Raw genomic sequence first — 25,243 nt, forward strand, 5'->3', positions numbered from 1 at the left:
TTCGACTGTATTGAAACATATTATCCGAAGAGGGGTTATGAGTAATTCTAGACATTATCTTAAAAAGAATAGATATTGAAGTCAAGACTAAAATTAACCAATTAAGAAAAATACAAGAACCAAAATGCACAACTTATGCAAAGTACAAGGTCTAAAAGAAAATTTTGACCTTTTAACAAACTTTTTAGGCTTAATTCATGACTTGACCTTTAAAGTATACTAATTTTTATTTTGGTACCTAATTTTTTTTTGTTCCAATTTAGTATTTAAAGTAGTCAAAGTTATGGTTTTTGGCCCTGTTTTAATAAACCTTGAAGAAAAAGTATGTTGTGGCCAATAAAAAAAAATGTCACTTTGTATTCCTTTATAAAATATACCAATTTTTTTGTTAAAATATATATAAATTAGAAATAAAAATATATGTCAATTATAAAATTTATACAAAAATATATAAATACTATTGGATATCTTAGAATCTTGATTCTTCTCACCTTGTCAAGAACAAACATGTTGATTTAAATTTTTATATTCCTTTTTGTCTTAAATTATAACAAATGTAATCAGAATCTTAGCAGGACTCTAACTCTCTTGAATTCACTTTGGGCAGCTGATTTTTTCAGTAGGATGGTCTTTATTTAGGCTGGTATTGACATAATTGTTTGGAACTTTAACATCAATGGTCTTTTTTTTGATTAAAAGTGTTAATCATCACCTTTACAAATTGAATTCACCCGTGAAAGATAATTGTATTCCTTTGAAAAATCTGCAATGTTGCCTTCCTACTAAGGACTTGCTCATTAAGAGGGTGCCACAAATTGATGGTATGTGCCCATTCTGCACTAATCATAAAGAAATTCCAGAATATCTCTTTTTCTCTTGTCATTTTGCAAGAGTAATTTGATTTGGTTCTCTCTCACGATTCAATCTGAATATTTTAATTCCTCATCCATTTTTAAATGAACTCTCTTATGGCATAACACTAACAACGTCAATTCTTTTTGAGAAATCCAAGTCTTTCATCACTCTCACTATTTGTTCACTTTGGATCATTTGGAAAATAAAAAACTCTCATTTAAAAAAAAAGTCAACTCTAACACTTTGAGTACCCTCCTATCCATCAACAATTTTATTCAATCGATTTGTAGCTACTTTAGCCCTTCAACACCTCCTACTTCAAACCCTCTTCTCCAAAAATCACTATCCATTGATCGATGGGACCTTCATTGGATTCTTAGTCTTGATGTCCTTAGGTCTAACGATTTCAACCTTATTGGCAGCGTGGTGACTTGCTCTTTTTGCAAGCTAGAAGCGACAAAACAAGAAGCCTATCCAAACCAGGTTACTTACTCTTCGCTTCATCTTGATTATCCTAAAAGTTATCGATGTCACTTGTTGTAACTTAATTTTGATAAAAAAAATAGACATAATATCATTATTGGATGCTCCGTTATAGAATGGAAACTTTAACTAGCCTTTAACGATATCCATAAACTTATTCCAAAAGTTTTTATTCAGCAACTTAATATGACAACCGACACCGTAGGAAGGAGATTAAACAATAGGCCATCTGCAGCCTCAGAATCTATTTTTAACTTCAATTGGCCTTGACCAAAAAAAAGAAAAAAAAAACTGACCCTAATCAAACATAATGGGTTACAACTCTGTAGGTAATTTCACAAATAAGGGGGTTCCAAACTCTTGGGCTAACATTCGGGCTTTCTAAGTTAATGGGGACCTTAGCATCCACAAAGCCATCATTGCTCAATATTGGGCCTAAATTAACGTCCTTCCCAGGCCATCTAAATCAATCTACGCCAGTCCATTCTTTCGTTGACGAAATTTAGGGGGATATTTTTCTCAGCACTTTCAGCTTTGCATAGCTAATGAACTGAATGCTAAATTGGACCGATTTAGGCTTTGGCCATTTTGCTTTTATTTGCATGAGGAGCCATCAATTTTGAGGAGCCATCAATGTTGTTATGGAAGGACTATCGGGTTGATTAAATGGGGAAAAAAAGAGTCAGAATTGTTGATCAGACATGAATTTTTTGCTAGCAGAAATCCCTTTGTTGCTTTCGTTGGGTTTTAAAGGAATTCTGATTGTTTTAAGCTAAGTGACTAACATACTTGCTATGATTTAAAGAAAAGCATCATTTTAAGATTGCTTGCTCTTTGATCAGAAGTGCTTAGTTTTGTTGTGAAAGTGGCTGAAATTAATATACAAGTTGGAGTGGGAGAAGTCTGTTTTCCGGGAGCTGACAGACCTCTCATCAGTGGTTGGTATTGTGTTTGGGGTGTCTGTGTTCTATTTTTATCCCCGGGGTTTTGTCTTTGAACTCCGTTGAGAGCATTCGAGGGTTCATAGAGTGGAAGTGCCTCACTTACCAAGGAAATAAGGGCATGCATTCAAACCCAACGAGACGTTCCTACTTCGTGGACCCTTGGAGAAGTCGGGAGCTAAAGCTCAGAGATAAAACTAAGCACGGACACCTTGGGCATAATACCAATCACCATTGAGGAGTCTGTTAATTTTGGTGGACAACAGTTTGAAAACTTCTACATGAATCTGACCTCCCCTCAACAAATCTAATTGCAGCATGTAAATATAGCAGTACCCTTAAACTAGATGCATGTAATGCAAGCTTTTTATTATTATTACTCTCTGGTTGGAAACTCTCAGTTATTCTTATCGACTCACAAAGTCACCAATCCAGAGTTGAGTGCCATGCAAGTAAATGTAAGTTTCTTGCAACAAAGGGAAATATAACACCAATTGGACTAAGAACCGGACCTTAGTGTTCCATGGGAACTGGAGACATTGCTTTATTAAGTGGTTAATGTTGTGTTCCAAGTGGAACTGCAAAAATATTCTTCTTTTAACCCCACTTGTGAAATGAATAAAGTTCCATGGGAACTAGAAAGATCCATTATAATCAGCGAAAGCCATTCATGTAAAGCTTGTCATAAATCATTAGTAGTTTTCATTTAGTCAATAATTAACATATGATATTTACAATATTTTAGAGGCACTGAATACTATACGCAAAATCTAAAAACATTTTTGCCTACATGCTGCCATGTTATTTCGTTTGATGTTATTGTGAGTAAGGTACTGCCTTTTGAAATATTCTTTGACCAGGAGCAAGTATTGCCAAGGGGTCATAACTCGATTTCCTCCGCACAAAAACTTCCCATCGCGAACCGAAATGAGCTTTCCATTCTCCTTGCGTCGAATAATGCGGCAGGTATTGCTTTACACCGAGACGAGCTATCTCGCAGAATTCTAAAATCCTTTTGTTCTGAATTAATATGTGGTCTAAACCATCATTTCCTGTTGATGAAGGTACTGCAGATGAAAGGAATGCCACTAAATAGAAAACATCTTCATCTGGCGTCACAACTGATGTTCTATTATCCCACCTGCAAATTAAGATCAATAATATGATCAATAAGAAAAGAATTCATGAATGTTGATGAATTGGCTCAATTTTTGTGAAAAAAAAGAAAAGAAAGTTTACTTTGATTTATTAACAGGGTAGATGAGAATGGGGCCATTGCTGGTGTCTGTAAGGATATTTCCAAAGACTTGTTGAGCAAAGGTTTGGATTTTACTTCTTGGGACAAGAAGATTAAGCCATGGATGTGGAACTTCCCATAAGCCTTTCGACCGGAGTTTGATCTCGGAAATATGAACTCGGTCTAGAAACTCAATGTAAGGAACTTCCGATACAAAGAGTGTTGATGGTATATGGTTTAACTGAGATAATGAACTATGAATTTCCTGCATGGTAAAAACAGACCTATAAATATACACCTTGTATATCAGTTTCTTTGTTTCCACTGATGGTTGAAAGGGCGTCTTACCCGATTTACAACTGCGGTTTCGTCTCGATTGAAGTACTTTGCTAATTCTAAGCAAAAGAGAGTTCTTCCATCTGACTTGAATTTGCTAGCTTGCACTGGATCTTGTGGATTGAATGATGATCTCCAGTTATTTAACAGACCAGTCCTGTTTATGATCACAAATCCTTCAACATAATCAAATGTGCTTTCTCCAGATGTTAATTCCTCTTGGTCCCTAGTAAATGTGGCAAAATCTGTGTACAATACTCTAATCCATTTCACCTGTTAATGTAGGACAATAGTCACAACAAATGTGATTTTCAATTAAATTTAAGACTTTTTAGCTTAATGATTGATGTTTTTACCATTTCCGGTGCAGGTTCCAATGATATTCTCGCCCGTGTTATGATGCCAAACTGACCGAGTCCACCGAGAACGCCGTGAAACAGATCGCTGTTCTGTTTCTCCGAGCATGTCACCACTTCTCCTTTCCCTGAATTCAAATACAGTTAATCCTCAGTTACCATATAAGGTCCTTGAATTAATATCATTTTTTCCTTGAATTTTACTTGAAACAAACCTGTCACAACTTCCAATTGGTGAACATTACTGATCTGCGGTCCATGCCGAAAGGCCTGTCCACTGATCCCGGCATTTGACAACGTACCACCAACCGTTAAATGTAGATAATCCGTCCAAGACTTCGGTGCTAACCCATGTTTAAGCCCTTCACGCAGGATGTTTATCCATAACTCTCCACCAGAGACATCAACATAAGGTAAGTTCCCAATATGAAACTGCATTTTAAGGCCTTGGAGTGACTTCATATTGATGACAATTCCACCATGAGCTTGTGATTGACCCTGAAGTGAGTGACCATGACCTCTAGCTGCAACTGTTAGGTCTGAACCAGGACCCATCTGCCAAATATGCTTCACTGTGGTGGCAATATCACAAACTGAGTTGGGGTGTAGAACAGCCAAAGGAAGGAAACTGTACCTATTGCCAAAATCTTTAGCTGCATGGTGAAGTTGCTCAAAGTTGAAATGTCCATCAATGGGGAGTGTTTTTAATGAAGACAGAATGTTGGGAAAACAAAGGTTGATTTTAATGGCTATGCAGCTAAGGACTAAGATCATGAAGCTTCTCAAGAACAACATGTTTCTTTGCATAGCTTCTTTTTTTTTTTTTTTTGGAGATTTGTGAAATGAAGAATTTGGTGAGTTGGGTGGCTGAGTCAACTTATAATAATTTGGAATCCGTATGAAGACTGGCTTCTATGGTGGGAGAGTTTTCGGATTTTCTTTCAATTTCTCCTTTTTGGGTTCTTTTGTTTTTGTAAGAGACGCCATCCCACACATAAGCCAAGTTGAAGAGAAAAAGTCCATGGAAGTAAAGATTTTCACAAATCTTTTTATCATCTTTTTACAATAGTTGCAACTACTTTACAAAATTTTAGAGTTTGGTGCTTTGAACTTGTCACAATTTGATTCTCGCATTTTATAAAAATCGAGAGTTTAATTCAATTATTGGTAAACATATGAACTTTAATACTTGATTCTTTTTATAAAATAGAGTGATGATATTTAAATTAAACATGTGGCAACCAAAATCTCACCCTTTTCAACAAAGACAAATATAAAATCTCGGCTCTTGACTTAGTGGCATTAAGTATTCATACTAAAAATACAGTGTGTGAGTTAACAGTGATTTGTTCCAAAAACGAAAGATATTTCAGACATGATATTGTGAATAATATGTTCCGATTTTTAATATTCATTACAATAATATTTATTATATCTAGAATGGCAATAAATACTACAAGAATTCAATTTAAATTCCTGGCTAAGCTTTCTTTGATGATAGAATGTAGACATATTAACGTATCTATTTTGAGATTTGGAGTAGGGTACGAAAGGGCCCCTAGGACACGTGAAATTCAAATGCTTATAAGTGTGCTTTACGGTTGAAGCTGATATGATTGGTCACGTAGGGACCTCATTTGGACCGCCGTATTGCAAAGAATGAAGGAGGTGATGACAGCTTAGGGGAGACACACAAAGGCCCCATTCGTTTATTTATTTATTTATTTATCTATTATTCTTTCACTCAGCAATCTTCTGTTACTAATTGTTGTCTCAACTCAAGCCTTGGTATTGGTATCCAACAACTTTACAACTTTTAACTTATCCTCTTGTTCTTATGACTTAGAAGTGCGATTAGATTTGGATTTACCAGTGGTGTATTATTGCTACTTTCGCCCCATTGTGTCATCATACTATGCACGGCTGAGAGGGGATTGGCACTTTCACCTTGCCCAAGGTATATGTGATGGACAATATCATTGTCTATTTCGATCGTATTCACTTTTACCATTTTGTTCATAAACATTATTTATGTATGTTTATTATATCTGAAATTACTTTAAAAATCTTCTACTTTTCCTATTACGGATATAAATTTGATTTGATGGAATACGACCCTAGCTTATATAAGTGTTGAGTTCAAACCATTTTATGGCACATTAAAATCGGACCCCTATGGATTTGAGTTCATGTTATTTTAAATTAGTCAATTCATTTTCCCTTTCTTGTAAGTTTTGCAATTTTCTAAAATTAATTGGCTATAGTGGTCACTGTGATGAACAAAATAGAAAAACAAAGTAAAATAATGACATAAAACATTATTTACATAGTTTGATTTTCTGGAGTCTAACTTAATGAGTAAATCCAATAGCTTTAATCCTTAATACAACGAGTGATTCATGTTTTATCATACTCTTGATATAGCAATCTCACTTTTTTTGTATTTAAAACCCTAGATCACTCATCTCTAAATTTTTTTCCCTGAGAATTTAGGCAATAAACAAACTTGTTTATTCTTTTAATTACACTCTGAAAATACATCCACAACGAACAAATAAGTGCTTTTAATCCCTTAGTACAAAACCCATACAAATCTCAAATATATAAGACTTTTCGAGACTTGCTAACATATTAGAGATCAATTACGATCTAATCTCTATTAAACATAGTTAAAATAACAAAATATTATATACTAATAAAGACCAACGTAAAGTAAATTGTTAGAGACATGTCTTCAATACTATATCAATCTGTTTTCCACAATCTAAAAGATCTAATTCCTTGATCTAATCTAATCTAATATTTAAAATTAATTACTTTAAATAAATTAATTTTTAAAATTAAACTTGCATACATTCATAATATCGAACTCATTCAATAACCCAAAGATTTTGTTTTAAAAATATTTAAACAAAAACTTAATTAAATTTCATTCATACGTACAAATCTATAATTCATAAATATATCAAAATAATAGTGTCCTCAACCCATAACAACTGTTGAAAACTGCAAAATATATCCACAGCATATTAATAACGTGACACTTATCCTTACTCTAATATATATATATATAATATTTATAAAATGTTGAACAGGACAAAGTCAGAAAATTATTTTAGAGGTAGAAATTAAATTATAATTTTTACAATAGTAAAAAATGTAATTTCACTATTTTAATATCCTATATCTTTATAATTTTTAAAAGATTAAATCAAATTTTATCATTTTAGTAAGACTAAAGTATAATTTTACTTTTACTAATTTAAAATTTTAAAAATTTTAAAAAGCCTAAATAAAAAAATTCATTTTAGAAAGATCAAATCCCGTACCAACCTTTAACTACGCCCATAATATTAAAATATTTTAAAAGTATTTACCGTAATTTCCATTTATTATAACTTTTAGATTACATATAATTTTTATTTTCATATTTATTCACTTTGCAACTTTCATTAAATTTTTATTATTTTATTTTATATTATTACAAATTATTATCATTTTGATATATCAATAATTAATGTTATATGTTCCGAAATTATATTATATTTTTATTATTTTGTCTCATGTTGTAATTATTTTTCATATGATATAAATTGTGAATCTTTGTAATATGATTTAAAATAAAAATAAATTGTATTTTAATAACATTATAATTTAATATAATGGTAAAATTATATTTTAATTTTTAATTTTTTAAAACAATTTTTAATTTCACCCTTGATGTTTCCGATCAAAATAAAAATTTAACACTAAATATACCATTTCGAATTACATTTTAAAAGAATAGATGAATAATGCAACTAACAATATTTGTTTATGGATGGAATATACATTGAAAAAAAATCTTAATCGATGGAATGGCGAAAGTAAAATAAAAAATGTACTTCTTTAAACAAAAAAAGATCCAATGATGAATCTAATTTTACAGAACCTTTTTCACAAACCGACACATGCAAACCAAACCTAATCGACCAGGTGACTCATAACCTAGTTTATAGATCTCCTTTTCTATATCTTAATCTACTTTTAATGGCACTCAATTGCCACGTTAAAAGTTGGTAATTACTTTGTCATCCAATGTGAACTACTCTTATTAGGATCAACTGTTGTTGCACTCCAACATTTCGAATAACATTAGTATCATTAAGTGTCATGTCTATGTTGACATTATTGATTTGTGTTTATCTTTGATTTATTTATATCTTTGAGTGGCAACAAATTTGATTTTTTTTTTCTTTAATAGAGAGTTCAAGATATGTGGGATTTAACTCTTCTGTTATAAAAGAAAGTAATTAAGATGGAAGGATTTCAAGGATGTAATGCAAGTACAACTGTTCATTGGTGGGTTATTTGTCTAAGTTCGAAAGTTTGTCTGAAATTTAAGAGGGTATGGGTAAAAATATTAAACCTGAAAAATAAGCTTGGACAAAAAAAATTAGGCCCGTTTAAAATATGTATTAGGTTCGGATTTGAATATTCAAGGCTCGAGCTTGACCCGACTTGTTTTAAGTTTATAATACTTTATATTATGTTATTTTTACACATTATGTAATTTATAACACATTAAAAAAATAAACATATACTAAATATATAATACTACTCTAATGTAAACATTAAAATAAGGTTAATATGACTATATAAAAATTTCAATAAATAAAAATGTATAAAATTATTAAATATAAATAAAATAAAATAAATAATTTAAAAAATTTAAAAAATAATATGAGCGGACTTAAAAGGGCTTGGGTTAGTCTTTTGCAAAATATGTGTGGGTTTGGGCAAAATTTTAGGCCCAGATTTCGGGCCAGGTAGAGTTTGAGCAAGTATAAAGTAAGTTAATATCATGCTTAGACACGACCCAAACCCAGCCCAACCCGACCTATAGGCACCTCTAAATGCAAGGGATGATTTAAGTTAATTTAATTTTTTATTTGTAAGAGGATAATCTATTGAGCTCTATTGAAGACAGCATTTAAGGAGCTTTCATCTTTAATATTATGTATCGTGAGAGAGCACTATTTGTTCAACTAGGAACTTGTTATAAAACCTTTAAAGATATTATTTTACTCTCGATGAGTTAATCGAAACATTTAGTAGGAAAAGTTGAGTGTTTAAAAGAGCTCACTAAGAGATTGCAACACTAAGTTTCAAATTTTTATCCTTTGAAACCCAACTTTGAGACTATATGGCCTAATTTTTATTTGAACCCTTACAAATTTAGCCATCACTTCTCTCTTAACTATCTTAAAATTGTCCCAAACATTAGACTCAGTACTATTCAGAATATTCTTTGAAAATAAGTTTAGAGGAGTTGAAAAGAAGTATCAAATGCTCTAAAATTGTAGTACATTCAGCAAAATGCTCGTGTTAAAAAAAACAAGAGTTCTTAAAATAAGATGTACAAAAGAGAATGTGAAAGCAAAGAAAATTGATGTATTGAAGGTAATTATTTTGAAGGTTCGATGCAAGCTGAGTCTAGGGTTTTTAGTCTAAAATTATCTATCTTATACCTACCCCTAAGCCCAGCCACGTTACAACCTTGTTAAAGACCTATTGATTCAAGTTCCAATGCTACCTACATTAGTGGAGAGAAATTGCTACGTTCAACATATAAAGGCATAAGTTAAACTTAATGATTGCAGCTTAATCTTGAATAAGAGAATAAAATTAAATTGGTAAGGGTTAACATGACTTTATTAGGAAGCATTTAGTCTAATTTTTGGCTATCATAAGAATGATTGAGATTAATTTGAACGATATGTATACTTAAGTAACCATAACTATCAAATTTCTTGTTTTTGAGCATAAGTATATTAAATTCATAATTCTGGGAAAAATGTCGTCCTGAAGGAATTTTTCAAAGGTGTTTCCGAGAAATTCTTTTCAAATTTGTGCATTACTCGGGACGAGAAATGAATTAATTTTGGGGGGGAAACACAAAAATTTATGCATTTTTACATACCCTTTTTTACTTAAAATCATACAGTTTCGATAAAATTCTTGTCGAAAAATAATTAATTTTTATAAAATAACAATAATAATCCTTGGATCGGTCGAGTTCTGAGAAATTGAATATTAGTTTCTCATATATATCATCATCAAAAGAAGGTAGAACAATGTGTTATTATTGTTGGTCATATTAGACTAAAATGCTACAAGTTCCTCAATAATTTTAGATGGGGTTACAATGTTTCTCAAGCTATTTCAAGAAAGCAACCAACAAGGAGGACATATCAATGAAATCATGTTTGGTAAATAAAGATTAGAAATGTTTTACTAGTTGCACATTCTTCTCTAAAGTCCACTATTGACAATGTGTGGTCTTTTGATAGTGGATGTTCCAGAATAAATCTACTCGAAAGATTCTAAAAGATTTCCATAGAAGAAATAAAGGTAGGGTCATATTCGATGATATAAAAAAGAAAAAAATTTCTTGAAAAAGGCATCCTCAATATTGAAGACTCCTTAAATTGAAAAACAAATTTCCTTGTAGAAGGTGTAAAGATAAACTTGATTAGTATTAGTCAATTGTGTGATCAAGGTTTGCATGTAAAGTTTTTTAAAGAGGTATTTTAAGTTTTGGATCAATCCAATAAACATATCATGTAAAGTACTAGAACATTCGATAACTAATACAAACTTATTAACATGATCAAGTTTCACAAAGATACTCTTAATGATCTTGAAATATTATATCAATGAGATACTCTTAATGATCTTGAAATATTGTATCAATGACTATGACATGTCAATTACAAAAGCCTTAAGAGGATGGTTAGATATATTGCATTTTGGGGATTAACAATATTTTAAGGAACTGTGCCTAAAACTTTAGGACTATTTGATAAACAAACAACGTTGAATTTTTCACAAGATGATGGCACATATTAATAAAGAAAGTCCTTTGGAGCTATTTCATATGAATCTTGTGAAACTTATGCAAACATGGAGCCTTGGTATTAAAAGGCATGTTTTTGTTTGTGTTGATGATTTCTCACGTTTTACTTGGGTTGAATGTTTGAAAGAGAATCAAAAGCTTTTTGTGTATTCAAAAAGCTTTATGTAAGACCAATGAATTAGAAAGATCGAAGGACTGGTAAAATGCTTAGTGATCAGTGGAATTAGAGCTCAAATAAAGAGTTAATAATATCTTTTCAAAGAGATTGTATGGGTTATGAAAATGGAAAATGGTCATGGGCCATTTGTTTAGGACAAATGATTTAGCCATTATTGGTATAAGTAATGTTAATTTTCATCATTGAAGATACAATTAAACTTAGAGATAAAAGTGATTAAACTAAGTGAGTGGATATAACTTTGAATGATTACATATATCTTATAAGGGTAACAAGCCTATGACAATGTCATTGGATTAAAGCTTTCAAATATAGTTTTCTTTATGGTATATAATTGGAAGTTCAGTCATGGTACTTTTAGTGGCTTGACTCCATGTCTAACTAATAATGTAATTAACAGATTAAGAGTCAAAACTCAATTACATGTTATTTAGTCCAAATTATATATGTCCAAATAGTCCCTCTTGTTGCTACCTTAAGCTATTTATTTGATTAACACAAGTGCAATGGAAGTGCTAGACTACAGTGACCACGATGGCTTAATACTGTGAAACTGTGCAAACAAAATAAGAAAACACCAAGGATTTCTTTATGCAATTTGGTTTCCCTACGTTTACGGATCCTAGCTCAGTGAGAAATTCTACTATCCTTAGTCAACAATACAACAAGTGACTCACAGTATATCGCTCTCCAAGTATAAATACCTTACCTTGTACCTAAAGACTAAAACTTTCACCTCCAAATCCTCCCATTGAGAACTTGGGTACTAAACACTCTAAAAATATTTAAAATACAGCTTTTTCACTCTCTCACAAAAACTGTAACACCTTATACCTAATCCGATTGCTGGGTCCAAGCTATGGGATGCCACACATGTTGTTAGAGAAATAACAATTCAATTTACCCTTTTATATATGCTATTAAAATATTATTAAATTTCAATATGATTTTCCATCATTTCCAAGTCTTATACGAGCTTACAGAAGCTATTTTGCTACCTGAGGTTAAATTAGGACCAAATTGCAATATCTTAAAATATCGAGTTGATGTCGTGACTTTGGGGGTTCCTTGTCGCGAAGCAACATACTAACTTGGTCTCATCGTGAAGATAAGTGTTCGACATCACGACATGACCTTCTGTTTGCAAATGATTCAAATTGTACCAATTCAAAATGGCCTAACTAATTTGCCAAGTTTACTTTCAACCTGCTCATGTTTTTCCCTACCTCATATACTACCTTAAATGTTTCATCCCAACCAATTCATCAAATTGGCCATTGAATTCAAGAACTAAACCTTAACATAAAATTCAATTTCTATCATTTGAGTCATTTAACCAAATATGTTATATACATATGCTCAATTGTTACCATTAATCAACATTTGCACATATACTTCATTCAAAATGTCATTCAATACTTGATTTTACCTATGTCAATTTCTACCTTTGTAACCATTTGACCAATTTACATCAATTATCTTATTTAATATAACATATACCTATTGAGATCATCTCAATCTTCAACCATCACAAAACATAACATTTACAATACCAATTTACCATATCAAGTTAGCCATTCTGACTTAAATATTAACTCAATGATATATGATATACATAAATGACTCAAACCTAGGTACATGCCACATACCAAAACGAAAGAAACTATACAAACATTGTGGAGTTGAGGGTCATTGGTTGGATGCTGGAATCACTTCTTGAAACCTTAAAATATACTTGTACTTGCGCACGAAATAAACAAACCGTATGTTGAGTGATAATGCTCAGTGGTACTTTCATGATTCAAGATAACATGATATTAGCATAAGCAATTGGTCGTAAGAAATACAACACAAAATCCACCCAATTTATATCCCTACTTTACCAAGAAATGCCATTATCAATTACATATAAGAGTATACATATGATAATTAGCAAATCAATCCATTCATTATTGCAATAGAATTTACCAATTCATTCTAGTTGTCAAATGTCAAACTTTATATCATTTAAACCTTCCATAGCATTTATGAACTGACATATATACTTTTAACATTAAGTCATTCAATTCCATGATCAATAAACATCATTTAACCATTTAGTTTTCATAATGAATTCAACATATATACACACATGCCATTTACATTAAGTCATCCCAATAGGTTAGACATACTCACACATTATAAATAACATCACTTGATACTAAAGTAATTTCATGCTACGTATCATGTTATAAGTGTATGCCATTTCATACTCCATACATTTTCAAACTTTTCCATTTCAATTATAATATATATTGCCCAATGGAACTCTAATAAAATAGATTTAGATACACAAGTTAACTAAGTTGCTCACACAAGCTGAAATGGCACCAGGTTACCCGTCTAGGCTAAACTAATGTTACATATAACCCGAGAATCTGCAACATATGCTTGATCTCATTATAACATGTAAAATCGCTGATCAAGTGCATGTATAACCCTATTGATATGCTAATCGTATCCTAAGCTTTTACTAAGTTCACATGGACATTGATCACATATATTTCAATATCATACATGTAATCATCCTTACTCACCTGTCATATGTTTAATCACATTTGCATTTTCCGTACATTGAACATTGTTCTATCACATGTCAAACATTTATCTCATTTCATTCAATTTAATCCAATTCTTATATATATAATTTCATATTCAATTTTATTTTTGCAATATTATACATATAAATTTCTCTAACATATGCAAAAACGTAATCCAATTCATCATCAATTCACATATATCACATGCCATACAAAATATTTCTATCCATTTACCATATCACATAACATAATTCAAGTAATTTAGGTCATTTTTCATTTTATTCAGTTTAGTCCTTTATTTCGATATCCCACATCAACCTCAATCAAAACAGTTCATACTAACACCATATGCTCACCTTAACGATCAATCAAGCAATTAATATTTATATGCAAGCAATTAAATCTATCCCGAATCATAAAAGTACAAATCTATATCTAGCGTCACTCATCTACTATAACTACATACAATAATACGAATGGATAAAAAATATCAATTTTTATCCATTTCACACTTAAATACAAAGCCACACATTTTTTATTTTATTCAATTTAGTCCCTGATTCCGAGATAAACATATCTTTTGATTCTTAACTTCGGATTAAAATTCGATTTCATATATTCTCATTAGGGATCTTATAATTTCTAATTCTAACCAAATTTCATGACATGTTATATATTTATTCAATTTGGTCCCTAATGTAACAATGTTAACAAACATGCTAAGTTAACTTTACAATCTAGTCCTTTTCATAATCTAAGCTTAAAATCTATCAATTTCAAGCCTAATTTATCAATTAATCAACAATGCTAACTTTTTAAAAGTTTAACAGTTTATCAATTTGGCATATGCGCTAGCTAAATTAAGCTTCCATGATCATAAATCTATAAAATTACAAGAAAATGGCTTGAAATTCATACTTAAATCAATGGCTGAATGTTTTAAATGTTTGGAGAGTTTTTTTTTCTCAATGGACGGTAAAGAAACAAGAAAATGAAGAAGAGATGGTGTTTTTCCGTTATCTCCTTAATTTATACTTAGTTTAGTTATTAATTAATCTTAGTGAATTAACTTAGTTAATCTAATCTATCTATTAACCATACTTAATGGAGATTGACATCATCATCCATTAACCTTTACTTTATAATGGTTTATTAACCATTTTGGCCCTTTGGTTAATTTCCATGTAAGTCCTCAAGCCTTTAATTAATTAAAACTTTATAGTGATTAAACTTTTATAATTTAGTCCCTCAGCCTTAATTAATTAATTTCTCGATTAAATTACTTAATCAAACTTCAATATATTGTCATAATAACTCTTTAAATATTTTTATTTAATATTTATGGACTCAGTTTACGAAAATAGGGTTCCAAAACTTCACTTTTCGGCACCACTAAATTTTGGGTCGTTACAAAAATAGTACCTCAATAAATAGATTCAAGTGCTCTCAATAATCTCTCTTACAAAACCTAGACAAGCCTTAGAATATATTTCAATTCGAGTTGCAAACATAGAATCTAAGTGAACAAAGTAACTCATTGAATATATTTATTACAATCACAATAATCAAATTACAATCAATTGAAGATCTAATTTCCAAAACAACTACATAGTCTTCATCAATCCTCCATGTTTCAAGGGATTATTTGGTTCACTTGAATCCATCCAACCTTCAAATGCCAAGGATTGATTTTTCATAGATGGATCATAATATCTTCAATAAAATAACACATAACCAAGTAGACAAAGGATGTCATAAGGATCCCTAAGAGAGAATAGCGCAAGGTACTAGGTCTATTGCTTGTTGCATTGGTAAGGCCATATTTGGCTAAGGGAAGTTGAGATAAGGGAGAAATATTCTCTTTTAGCCATTAATCATGTGTCTTAAATTAACTGGGACTCTTTTGTTTTGATTATTTTCAGACTCTCTTTTGCATATTTTCTCTCTACAAATATGCATGTTGTTCGACCACATAAATCATTCCTATACCTTTGTGATACTCAACCAAAATTTAGGGAGATTTATTTGTTCAATTTTTCTATTTGTGTAAATAAATTTTAAATTTTTTGAGTTCTTATTTCTAGATTACGAAGACATTTAATTACTATTTTTCTAAGCAATAATAATACGAGATCTAGTGTTTTAAAGGTGAAAATGGTTCCTCAAGTATTCAATAGCTTGAGAATAGTGGAGAAGATTATTCAATTGAAAGTTTAACGTAGTAAAAAATATGATGGATTGATGTGTGGAAAACCCGAAGACTTCCCTAAGGGATCCTTATGACATCCTTTGTCTACTTGCCACATTGGTCATATTTGTACGCGTGCATTAAGCTTAATCAAATTTACTGCTATAGACATCATAAGTTAATCTTGTTTATAAAAAAGCTTAAAATCATGTTGTGTTATTAGTTTATTTTTTCATTAATGGGTTTGATAATGTCTATTTTTAGTCACCACCTTTGCGGGTTCAATGGCTTTTATAGTAGGGTAGAGCCTTTGCGCTATGATTATTAATTTTTTGATAAAGTCAAGGTTCTAAACCTTCTTGTTTAATAAAAAAAATTCTAACAACGCTATGAATAATAATGCAAGCATTGAATGTTACACAAAGTGTTGCAATAATTCAAACAACACTATGAATAATAATACAAGCATTATGTCTATGTTGGCAAGTTTGACTTGTATTTATCTTAGTTATATATTATAGAGTGCACAATTTGTGGGATTTGAAATTTCCTATTATAAAGGAATTCGATCAAGTTGATTGAAGGGATTGATGATGTAATGTAAGGGATGATTTGAGTTAATCTAATCCTTATTCTCAAGAGGATGATCTATTGAAGCTCCATTGAAGACTATATTTAAGAAGCTTTCATCCTTACTATTATTTATTGAAAGGGAGCATTATATGTTCAACTAAGAACTTGTTATTAGTGTTTCAAAAAGTTCAATGAGAGACTACACTACTAAGGCCATAATAATATTTGAATCGGTTAAATTGTAATTAAAGGTTGTAGGCTGTCAAGACCTACAAAAATAAAACCTACTTGAAAATATGAGATTAGACATAGCAAAAAGCAGAAAGCAAAAAGCAAAATGTAGAAAGCAAGGCCAAACAAGTAAAGTAAATAAAAAGGGGGATTTTTATAACATCAAAAACTAAATTTAAATTAAAAAATATGACGAAGAAAGTAATAATTAAAGGTTTTAGAAAATCAATGGGAAGGATCTCTAGAAAATGGTAAAATTTCTGTGTGATTTATAGATTCGATTATCGACGCAAGGATATCTTCAATGTTAATAAATTAGTTCTAGTTGTTGACTCAACGTTGGGCAGCCAATCTCTCATTACTTGTTCGGTAACCAGGAGACAACTCATTTGAAATTACTTCCCTAATCGATAAATAACCTTGTAACTTAGTGCCCAAGATATAACTTACCAACAACATTAAGAAAGAGAGACCTAAGTTTAACCAATAAACTCACCTTATCAAGGTTTATTTAAGCTAGATCACCCATCCACACCACATAATCGTACACTATGATATAAAAAATTTATGCAGTTTCTCACTAGTAGTAGAATGAATCAAACAATTATGGATTTAGTTTTTCTAGTTGACACAAAAATCATTCTAAGCTATCAAATATTGGCCACCTATTTGACAAACCTAAAATATTGTAATAAAAACAAAAGATGCACAGATACTAATGAACAAATAAGAATTAAAACAAAAATTAAGTTTCACGAATTTATCAAATCAAACTTTGATTAAGCGCAAATGAAGCACAAAATATGCAAAGCAAGTTAAAATGCGGCATTTCACTTAAGAACCAAGCAAAATGTTAAACATAGAGGCTTAAATATAAGAAATATAGACACTTAATTATCAGTTACGCCTTGATGGTTGATTCATTATATGGGAAAAAACTCGCAAACAAATATAAGTAATTTATGAAACCGCGTAAACATCTTTGATATTTTGTGATTGTGTTCCTTACTTGTTACTCCTTTTAAATAAATTGTTCCAACAATTCAAACAACATTGTGTGATAAACACCCAACAATCACATATTTTAAATTCCATTACTAGAAGGTGCATTAGTTAAGAATCTCACAACTTCTTGTTTTAGTTGAAAACGACCTTACCACAAATTATAAAGGAAAGATATTCATAACCTCTTCTCTATTCTCAATAATACTATATATTTATATAAGAATTTCAATAAAAGGTGACATGATGGAACATGCTTAAAGCATCAAACTTTGCACATGTTGGACAAATCAATCCTAATTTGGAATCTAGTTATGATGTTGATTATTATTATAGTTATATAGAGATACAAAGATTATGAAATTTTGATTAGATATTGCACTCACTTATGGTCTGCCTTTTAAGTGTGAAAGTGTGACCTAGATGTAACAAATATAGTTCTCTAATCTCTAATATATATAATTATATGTGTGGAGAAAAACCTAATCTTGAGTACTTGCATACATACATATATACATACATACATACTTTCTAAAAGGAGACCGACCACTCACAAATTTATTAGCTTAACCTAATGATTTTGTGGGACAAGAGAATTAATATATAATTATAAAATATATATACCATACTGCACATGCATGTTGAAGTCCCTATACGTGGGCCTCTCTTGTCCATCAGATGCTCTATATATGTGGAATGCAAAGCCAAACAATATTGAACTTTAATCAATAATCATATGTAGCGTTGTCATCAAAGAATCGAAGGGACGGCCAAGGTGGGCTCCCATTGCATCCCAAAATCATCAATGACACGATCGTCGACACATCAGCACCATCTTTTTTTCTTTTGTTTTTTGGATAAGTGTGTCAGCAGCACCATCTCGATCATATTCCATTGGGTAATATGAGATCGAGGATTGGCTAATCAACTTTCAACATTTGTACGCAATGTGTCATTAGTTCGGCCAAAAAATTTTAGATAAATTATACAAGTAATCACTTAATTTCAAAAAAAATTCATTTTAGACACTTAAACGAAAATATAATCTACATGACATTCCAACTATTTTTTTTAAAAAAATATTTCACCTTTGATATTAGCATTCACCTCATTTTTTTTGCATTCAAATAAATTATTTTCATTTTTCACATTCTTCTGACTCTCATCTCCCTCGATTTTCACCTTCTAACACAACCCCTCACTTTGCACCACCATCAACCCATTCTATAAATAATTTATTGTTTACAGTTGTCAATTTGGTTATTACTCTTTAAAATTTTATAAAAAAATTAAATTTTTTATATTTTCAATAAAACATAAAATTAATAAAATAATATATTTTTCAAAAACAACAATTTATTATTAAAAAATTATGAAAAAAATAAAAACTCTTTAAAATTTTAAAATAAAAAATAAAAAATTTTTTTAAAATATAAACAAAAGATTCATAATTCAATGTTATCTAAATCAAACCAGCCAATTGAATCGAAAACCAGTTGAGGTATTGATCCAGTGAAAGGAAAAAAACCAGGTGACCTGTGAATCGTTATAAACGGGTTGAATCAATTGAGTTATTGAGTCGGTGAAAGGAAAAAAATCGGGTGACCTGCGAACCGATATGGACGGGTTAAATTAAGCTAAAAATTTAGTTGAACCGATTTTGAACTAGTCTGACCAATTGGTTCCTAAAACAACTGACTTGACTAGTTCAAAGCAACTATATTATTAAAAAATAAAAAATATATTCTAATTTTGAATTTGACCCAGTTCAACTAATTTTTTAACCCAGTTTGACCAGTCCATACCAATTCATAGGTCTATTGGTTTTTAAAATTTTAAAACTTTTTACCCCTCAACATTTATATATTTTTTAATTTGATCCATACCCTTTTTAAAAGTACGTAATTTTTTTAAAAAAATAACTTTTTCTTATTTTAAACAAAAACATAAAATTTTAAAATTATATTTTTAAAAGTATGAAAAAAACTCTTTAAAATTTTAAAAATAAAATAAAAGTTTTAAAATAAAAAAATCTAAAATTCAATGTTATTTAAATCAAACCAAACTGATTGGATCAAGAACCAGTTGGGGCATCAGTTTAGTGACCCTCAAACCGGTACAGACTGGTAAGATTGCGCTAAAAAATCAGTTGAAACAAATTTTATAATTTTATTTTTTATTTTTTTAATAATCTATTTGCTTTAAACTGATTAGATTGATCATCTTGGGAACCAATTTGTTAGACTAGTTTGGAATAGGTTCAACTACCAGTTCAATCAATTTTTTAGCTCGGTTCAATCATTGTGTACGAGTTTGTGGGTCAACCTATTTTTTTACCTCTCATTGGACTGATACCCCAGCCGGTTCCCGATTTGACTAATCAGTTCGATCCAGTTTAGATAACAATGAATTTTGGATTTTTTTATATTTTAAAAATCGTTTTATTTTTAAAATGTTAAAGAGTTTCTATTTTTAAAAATTATAATTTTTATTTAAAATATGAAAAAAATTAATTTTAAAATTCTTTATGTACATTTAAAGGTAATGACCAAATTGAAAAAAAACTATAAATGTTGAGGGCTAAGAAAGTTATTTTACCTTTGACACCAAGTTAACCACAAAATTAGATGGAGGGACAAAGATTTTTAAATAAAAAAAATATAGGGACTTAATGCCTCAAAATTAAAGTGTTGGGACTAATCCTAAATTTCAAAAGATTATAAGAACCTTTGACATATTTAAACCTTTTAAAATTTACACCAAGAGGTTTTCGCGAATTTAAAATCGAATTATTCATATAATTTAATAAAAGGGAATTATCACTGAGAAGTTTCTTTCAAACTAGTTCAGAGTGAATATTTATTAAATTGGGCTATGAGCTATTTTGCAAGAAAGAGTAAATTGGGTGTTTAAATTTCTAAATATTTGATTCTATTTTAGGGTAGAAAAAGGGGATTTATGTGGTAATTACCCCCAATGACTTATTAGCTAATATTCCATAAGGGGAAATATACGTAAATTTTGTCTTTTCTTCTCTTGTATTGCCATTCAAGAGAAAGAAATTCAGGAGCAAAAATTTCTCATCATCAAATCAAGAAGGTTAGTATGAAGCTTCATTCTTTTTCGTTATTTTTAAATCGATAGAAGGGCTTATGGATTGTTAGATAGAACCCGTCATCCCCATCCTCACCATTTGCAACGAACACCATAGCCTATGGGGGAGAGTTCAATTTTTGGAGTTTTTTTTTTGAGTGGATTTGAGTGTTTAATGGGATTAAAATCAATACTCAAATCGTTAGAAAATGTTTCAGTGTAAACTACATCATTAGCCATTACATTACAAGTTTTTGTTTTGGCCATTTAACTAAGAAAAATTTCAATTTGTTTACTCTTTTACTAAGTTATGAATTCCTCTATTGTAAGTGAAGTCATGCCATATATAAGCTATGCACCCAATATGCCAACTTCTGTCTCACTACTATGAGAGCACATGCTTTCAATATATCAAAGCACATAAGTTCTATACACAAGGTCAGTCACTTACTCACACTATGAATGTCGCAAATGAATAAATCTATAAATGGTTCTAGGATAAATTCTATTTGGGTCCAGTTAGATATATTGTCAATTCAAACAATCAGACTTATTTCTTTATTTCTAGGAGTCATTCATTCTGATAGCCAAGACAAGTTATCTCTCTAATTGGACTTCTAGACAACATAATACTCCTCATGAATCAATTGTTCATTTTGAGTCCTATGGACTATGAAAAATTTAGATTACTTACTAATATAAATTGCCTTCTCACATCATAATTCCTTCCTTATGATGCAATCTAATATTAGTTAAAACCTTAGGTAATTAAATGCTTTATTCATTTTATTTTTCTTGCAAAAACCATCAAGGATAATTATGCAAAGATATAATAAATTAATTATATGAAAATTTATTTATTCAATCAATTCAAAAATTACAAGTGAAATGTCGAAATCATTGCACTAACAACACAAATCCTAATAGAAAGACCTATAAAGATTGATGAGATACATTGTTGTAGGAGATTGCCAAAGCTAAGGGTGTCATTTCCAAAGTCTATGGAGATTATATGAAAGGAAGAGTTTTCTAACTTTTGTGACAACAAAGGGATTCAACATGAGTTTTCCACACCAACAACTCCTTAGCAAACTAGTGTTGTTGAAAGAAAAAAAATGTATAATCCAAGATATAGCTAAAGTGATGCTCAATGTTAAGGGAGTTTTGCATAGGTTTTAGGCAGAAGTTGTTAACAATGTTGTTCATGTGATTAAAAATGTGTTATTAAGGCCAAAGACAAGGATGAACCCATATGATATTTGGAGAGGGAGGAAGCCAACAATGAGCTATTTTCATGTTTTTGGGATTACCCACTATATTCACATAGATAAAATCTATTAAGGAAAATTGGATGCACATAGTGATGAGAGGATTTTCCTTGAATACTCCACCAATAGTAAAAGATTATAAAGTGTTTAACATGCACAAAAAATTTTATGAAGTTTTTCAATGTTGTTTTAAAGATAAGCTGGCAAGGTGTCTACCTATTGAGTGCCCAGATAAAGAACTTATTGCAATTGACTCTGCAACTGAACCACTTCATGAGTTACATGTGATTAATCAGACAGTTGAACTTGATCATGTTGATAATCAACTGGAGGATGACATTTCTAGACCTTAATCATCCTAAAGAGTGAGGAAGAATCATTCACTGGATGATGTTATAGGTGATATCGCAGTAAAAGTCAAGACTAGAGGCAAGTCAAGACCTAATTATCAAGATATTGTTAGATTAACATGCTACACATTCTTCGTAAAGCCCAAGAAGGAGGAAAAAGATTTGAATCAATTTGAAAGAAATAATTTATGCTAACTAATTCTAAGACTAGTTGATTGTAATGTAATTAGGATAGAGTGGATCTTTAAGAATAAGACTTATGAGCTTGGAAACATTACAATAAATTAAATAGAGCTAGTAGCTCATGTCTATACTTAGGTGAAAGGCATTGACTTTAATGAGACATTCACACTAGTTGCAAGATTAGAGGCAATCAAACTTCTATTGGCAATTGCAACTTAGCTAGATATAACGTAATTCCAAATAGGTGTGAAAGTGTGTTTCTAAGTGGATTTATCAATGAAGAGATGTATGTACAAAAACCTAAAAGATTTAAAGACCCTAAGCATCCTAGCCATTTCTACAAACTCACTAAAGCTCCCTAATGTTTGAAGCAAATGTATGGTATAAGAGACTTTCAGTGTTAATTGAGCAAGGCTACCTAAGAGGGAATGTTGAAAAGACCTTGTACATCAAAAAGGAGAAAATTTAGAGGGTATGAGAGGGAATGTTGACAAGTTCAAGATGAGCATGGTAGGGGAGTTGTCCTATTTCTTGGGTTTTTGAATCAAAAAGCTCAAGGAAGGGATTTTATTATCTCAAGAGAAGTATGGACAAAATCTAGTGAAGAAGTTTGGAATGGAGAATTCAAGACCTATTAGGACTTCTAGATCAGTTTCTGAAAAAATCTGCTCAGGTGTAGAGGGAGTTACAACTGACCTTAGTACCTATTGAAGTATGATTTGTAATTTACTTAATTTATAGCAAATTTGTTATGCTTTTGTGTAAGAATATGTGTAAGATGCCATTCCAATCCTCAAGTGTTATATTTGAAGGATATGTATAGGACAATTTGATATACGAATAGGATAGTGGATCTTAGTACTTGGTTTTCTAAGGATACCAACATGAGTCTTGTTAGTTTCAGTGGTGTAGACAGGGCAGGTATGTTGGAAAAAAATCCGGTTCGAAAACAATTTTCTTGCACAATGAAAAAATAAAAAATTTTGAAAATTGAGTCGATTGTGATATTTATAGCAATATAATTTTTCCTAATATAGTACTTGTGCTTTGAACGAGACGGATCCTAGACATTCCCAGCTTTTAACTGAATGGTTTTCTTTGCTATTCTCGTACCAAGAACTGTTTTGAATGAGGGCTCAAACAATTACGAATCAAACACAACCAAAAATAATTTTCTTACTTTTAATAGGAAAGTAAATCTCTCTCTTATAGATACTGGTAGAATTGTTATTTCCAAAAAATATAATTTATACTTATAAATAAATTCTCACTATTTTGGGGAAAAAAAACAATATCTCAAAAGTTTTGTATATCTTATTGTTGTTTTTAGCCCTATCGATGCCATCTATTTATAAGGAGAAAAAGTAAAACCCTAGCTGAATTAGTAGAATGCATTTAATACATATTTAATAGAAAAAAACTAATACCCTGGTTGAAGTAGGAGAGAGGGGTGACTAATAGGGTATGCCTCCCCTTGCAAGTATTATGATGGGGATTCAGACATTTTCTATATTGGGTCCAATTATATGTGCTTCCTGGACTTTTAACTCAACACCTTATAATTTAATCCAACCCAGTACATGTTTTTCTATTTTCCAAAATATACATTATTTATTAAATTAATTAATTTTCCCATTAAATAATTTTCTCAACCCAATTTTAATTCTGTTAAAATTATGACAACTTTACCGTAAAAGAATCTATGAGAAATATATCAATTTCAATATTCAACGGATTCACAATGACCAATTAATTTAATTCTATTTTAGAAATTCAATTAATTAAATAATAACTTGAAAAACCTAAATTAATTCTTGGGTCATTTCCATAGTAAGTGAGAAACCACATTCATTTTCAAATGTAACTCAATTTTCTAACATTATCATTTCTATCCATCTCTGTTCATTTGATTCAACATGTAATTCATTTATGGTTTTCAATGAGATAGCGGAGGACTGATTGGACATGTGTGATTAGGGCTTAAATGATTTATAATTAAGTTTCAGCTTTTTGCCTATTAATTATAAACTCATTTAGTCATGAAATTATTCCACTATAGTATTGTGACTAAGCTCTCCCCAATTGCATACCATTACGAAAGCTACTCGATCAATGCTCGTCCAATGACCTTGTCATAAGTGTGTTACCCTCATAGTTTTCCCTTACTCTCTTTGGGATACATCCGTTCTCCCAATATGATCCTATTTTTTCTCATGGAAACCATCACATCTTCCTTCATGAACATTCAACTACTATAAAATAGTAATTAAGTCATTCATCATAAAGGCAAATGACCGTTGGCTACATTTACTTTTCATTTATCATGTAACGCCAATGAGAGGATATCATTTACCCATGTCTTAGGCTATGAATTTCACTGTTGTGAATGATGCTACATACTGTAGAAGTCATATATCCAACGCACCAGCTTTCGATTCATTATCTATTCGAACTTAGGCTTTTACTTACATCAAAGTATATGAGTCACGCAT

The 25,243-nt window shown here is 30.7% G+C and overlaps 1 protein-coding gene across 1 annotated transcript; it reads right to left on the reverse strand.

Annotated features, from left to right (window-relative positions):
- Nucleotides 1-2,886: 2,886 nt before the first annotated feature.
- On the reverse strand, nt 2,887-5,350 carry LOC108463283 (cytokinin dehydrogenase 6-like). The gene is made up of 5 exons (XM_017763231.2): nt 4,424-5,350; nt 4,209-4,336; nt 3,865-4,125; nt 3,519-3,781; nt 2,887-3,420 (listed from the first exon to the last, which is right to left on the reverse strand). The coding sequence occupies exons 1-5, from the start codon at nt 5,013-5,015 to the stop codon at nt 3,096-3,098; spliced, it is 1,569 nt and encodes a 522-aa protein (XP_017618720.1). The 5' UTR covers nt 5,016-5,350; the 3' UTR covers nt 2,887-3,095.
- Nucleotides 5,351-25,243: the final 19,893 nt, after the last annotated feature.

The sequence above is a fragment of the Gossypium arboreum genome, chromosome 13, assembly GCF_025698485.1.
Source record: "Gossypium arboreum isolate Shixiya-1 chromosome 13, ASM2569848v2, whole genome shotgun sequence".
NCBI lineage: Eukaryota > Viridiplantae > Streptophyta > Magnoliopsida > Malvales > Malvaceae > Gossypium > Gossypium arboreum.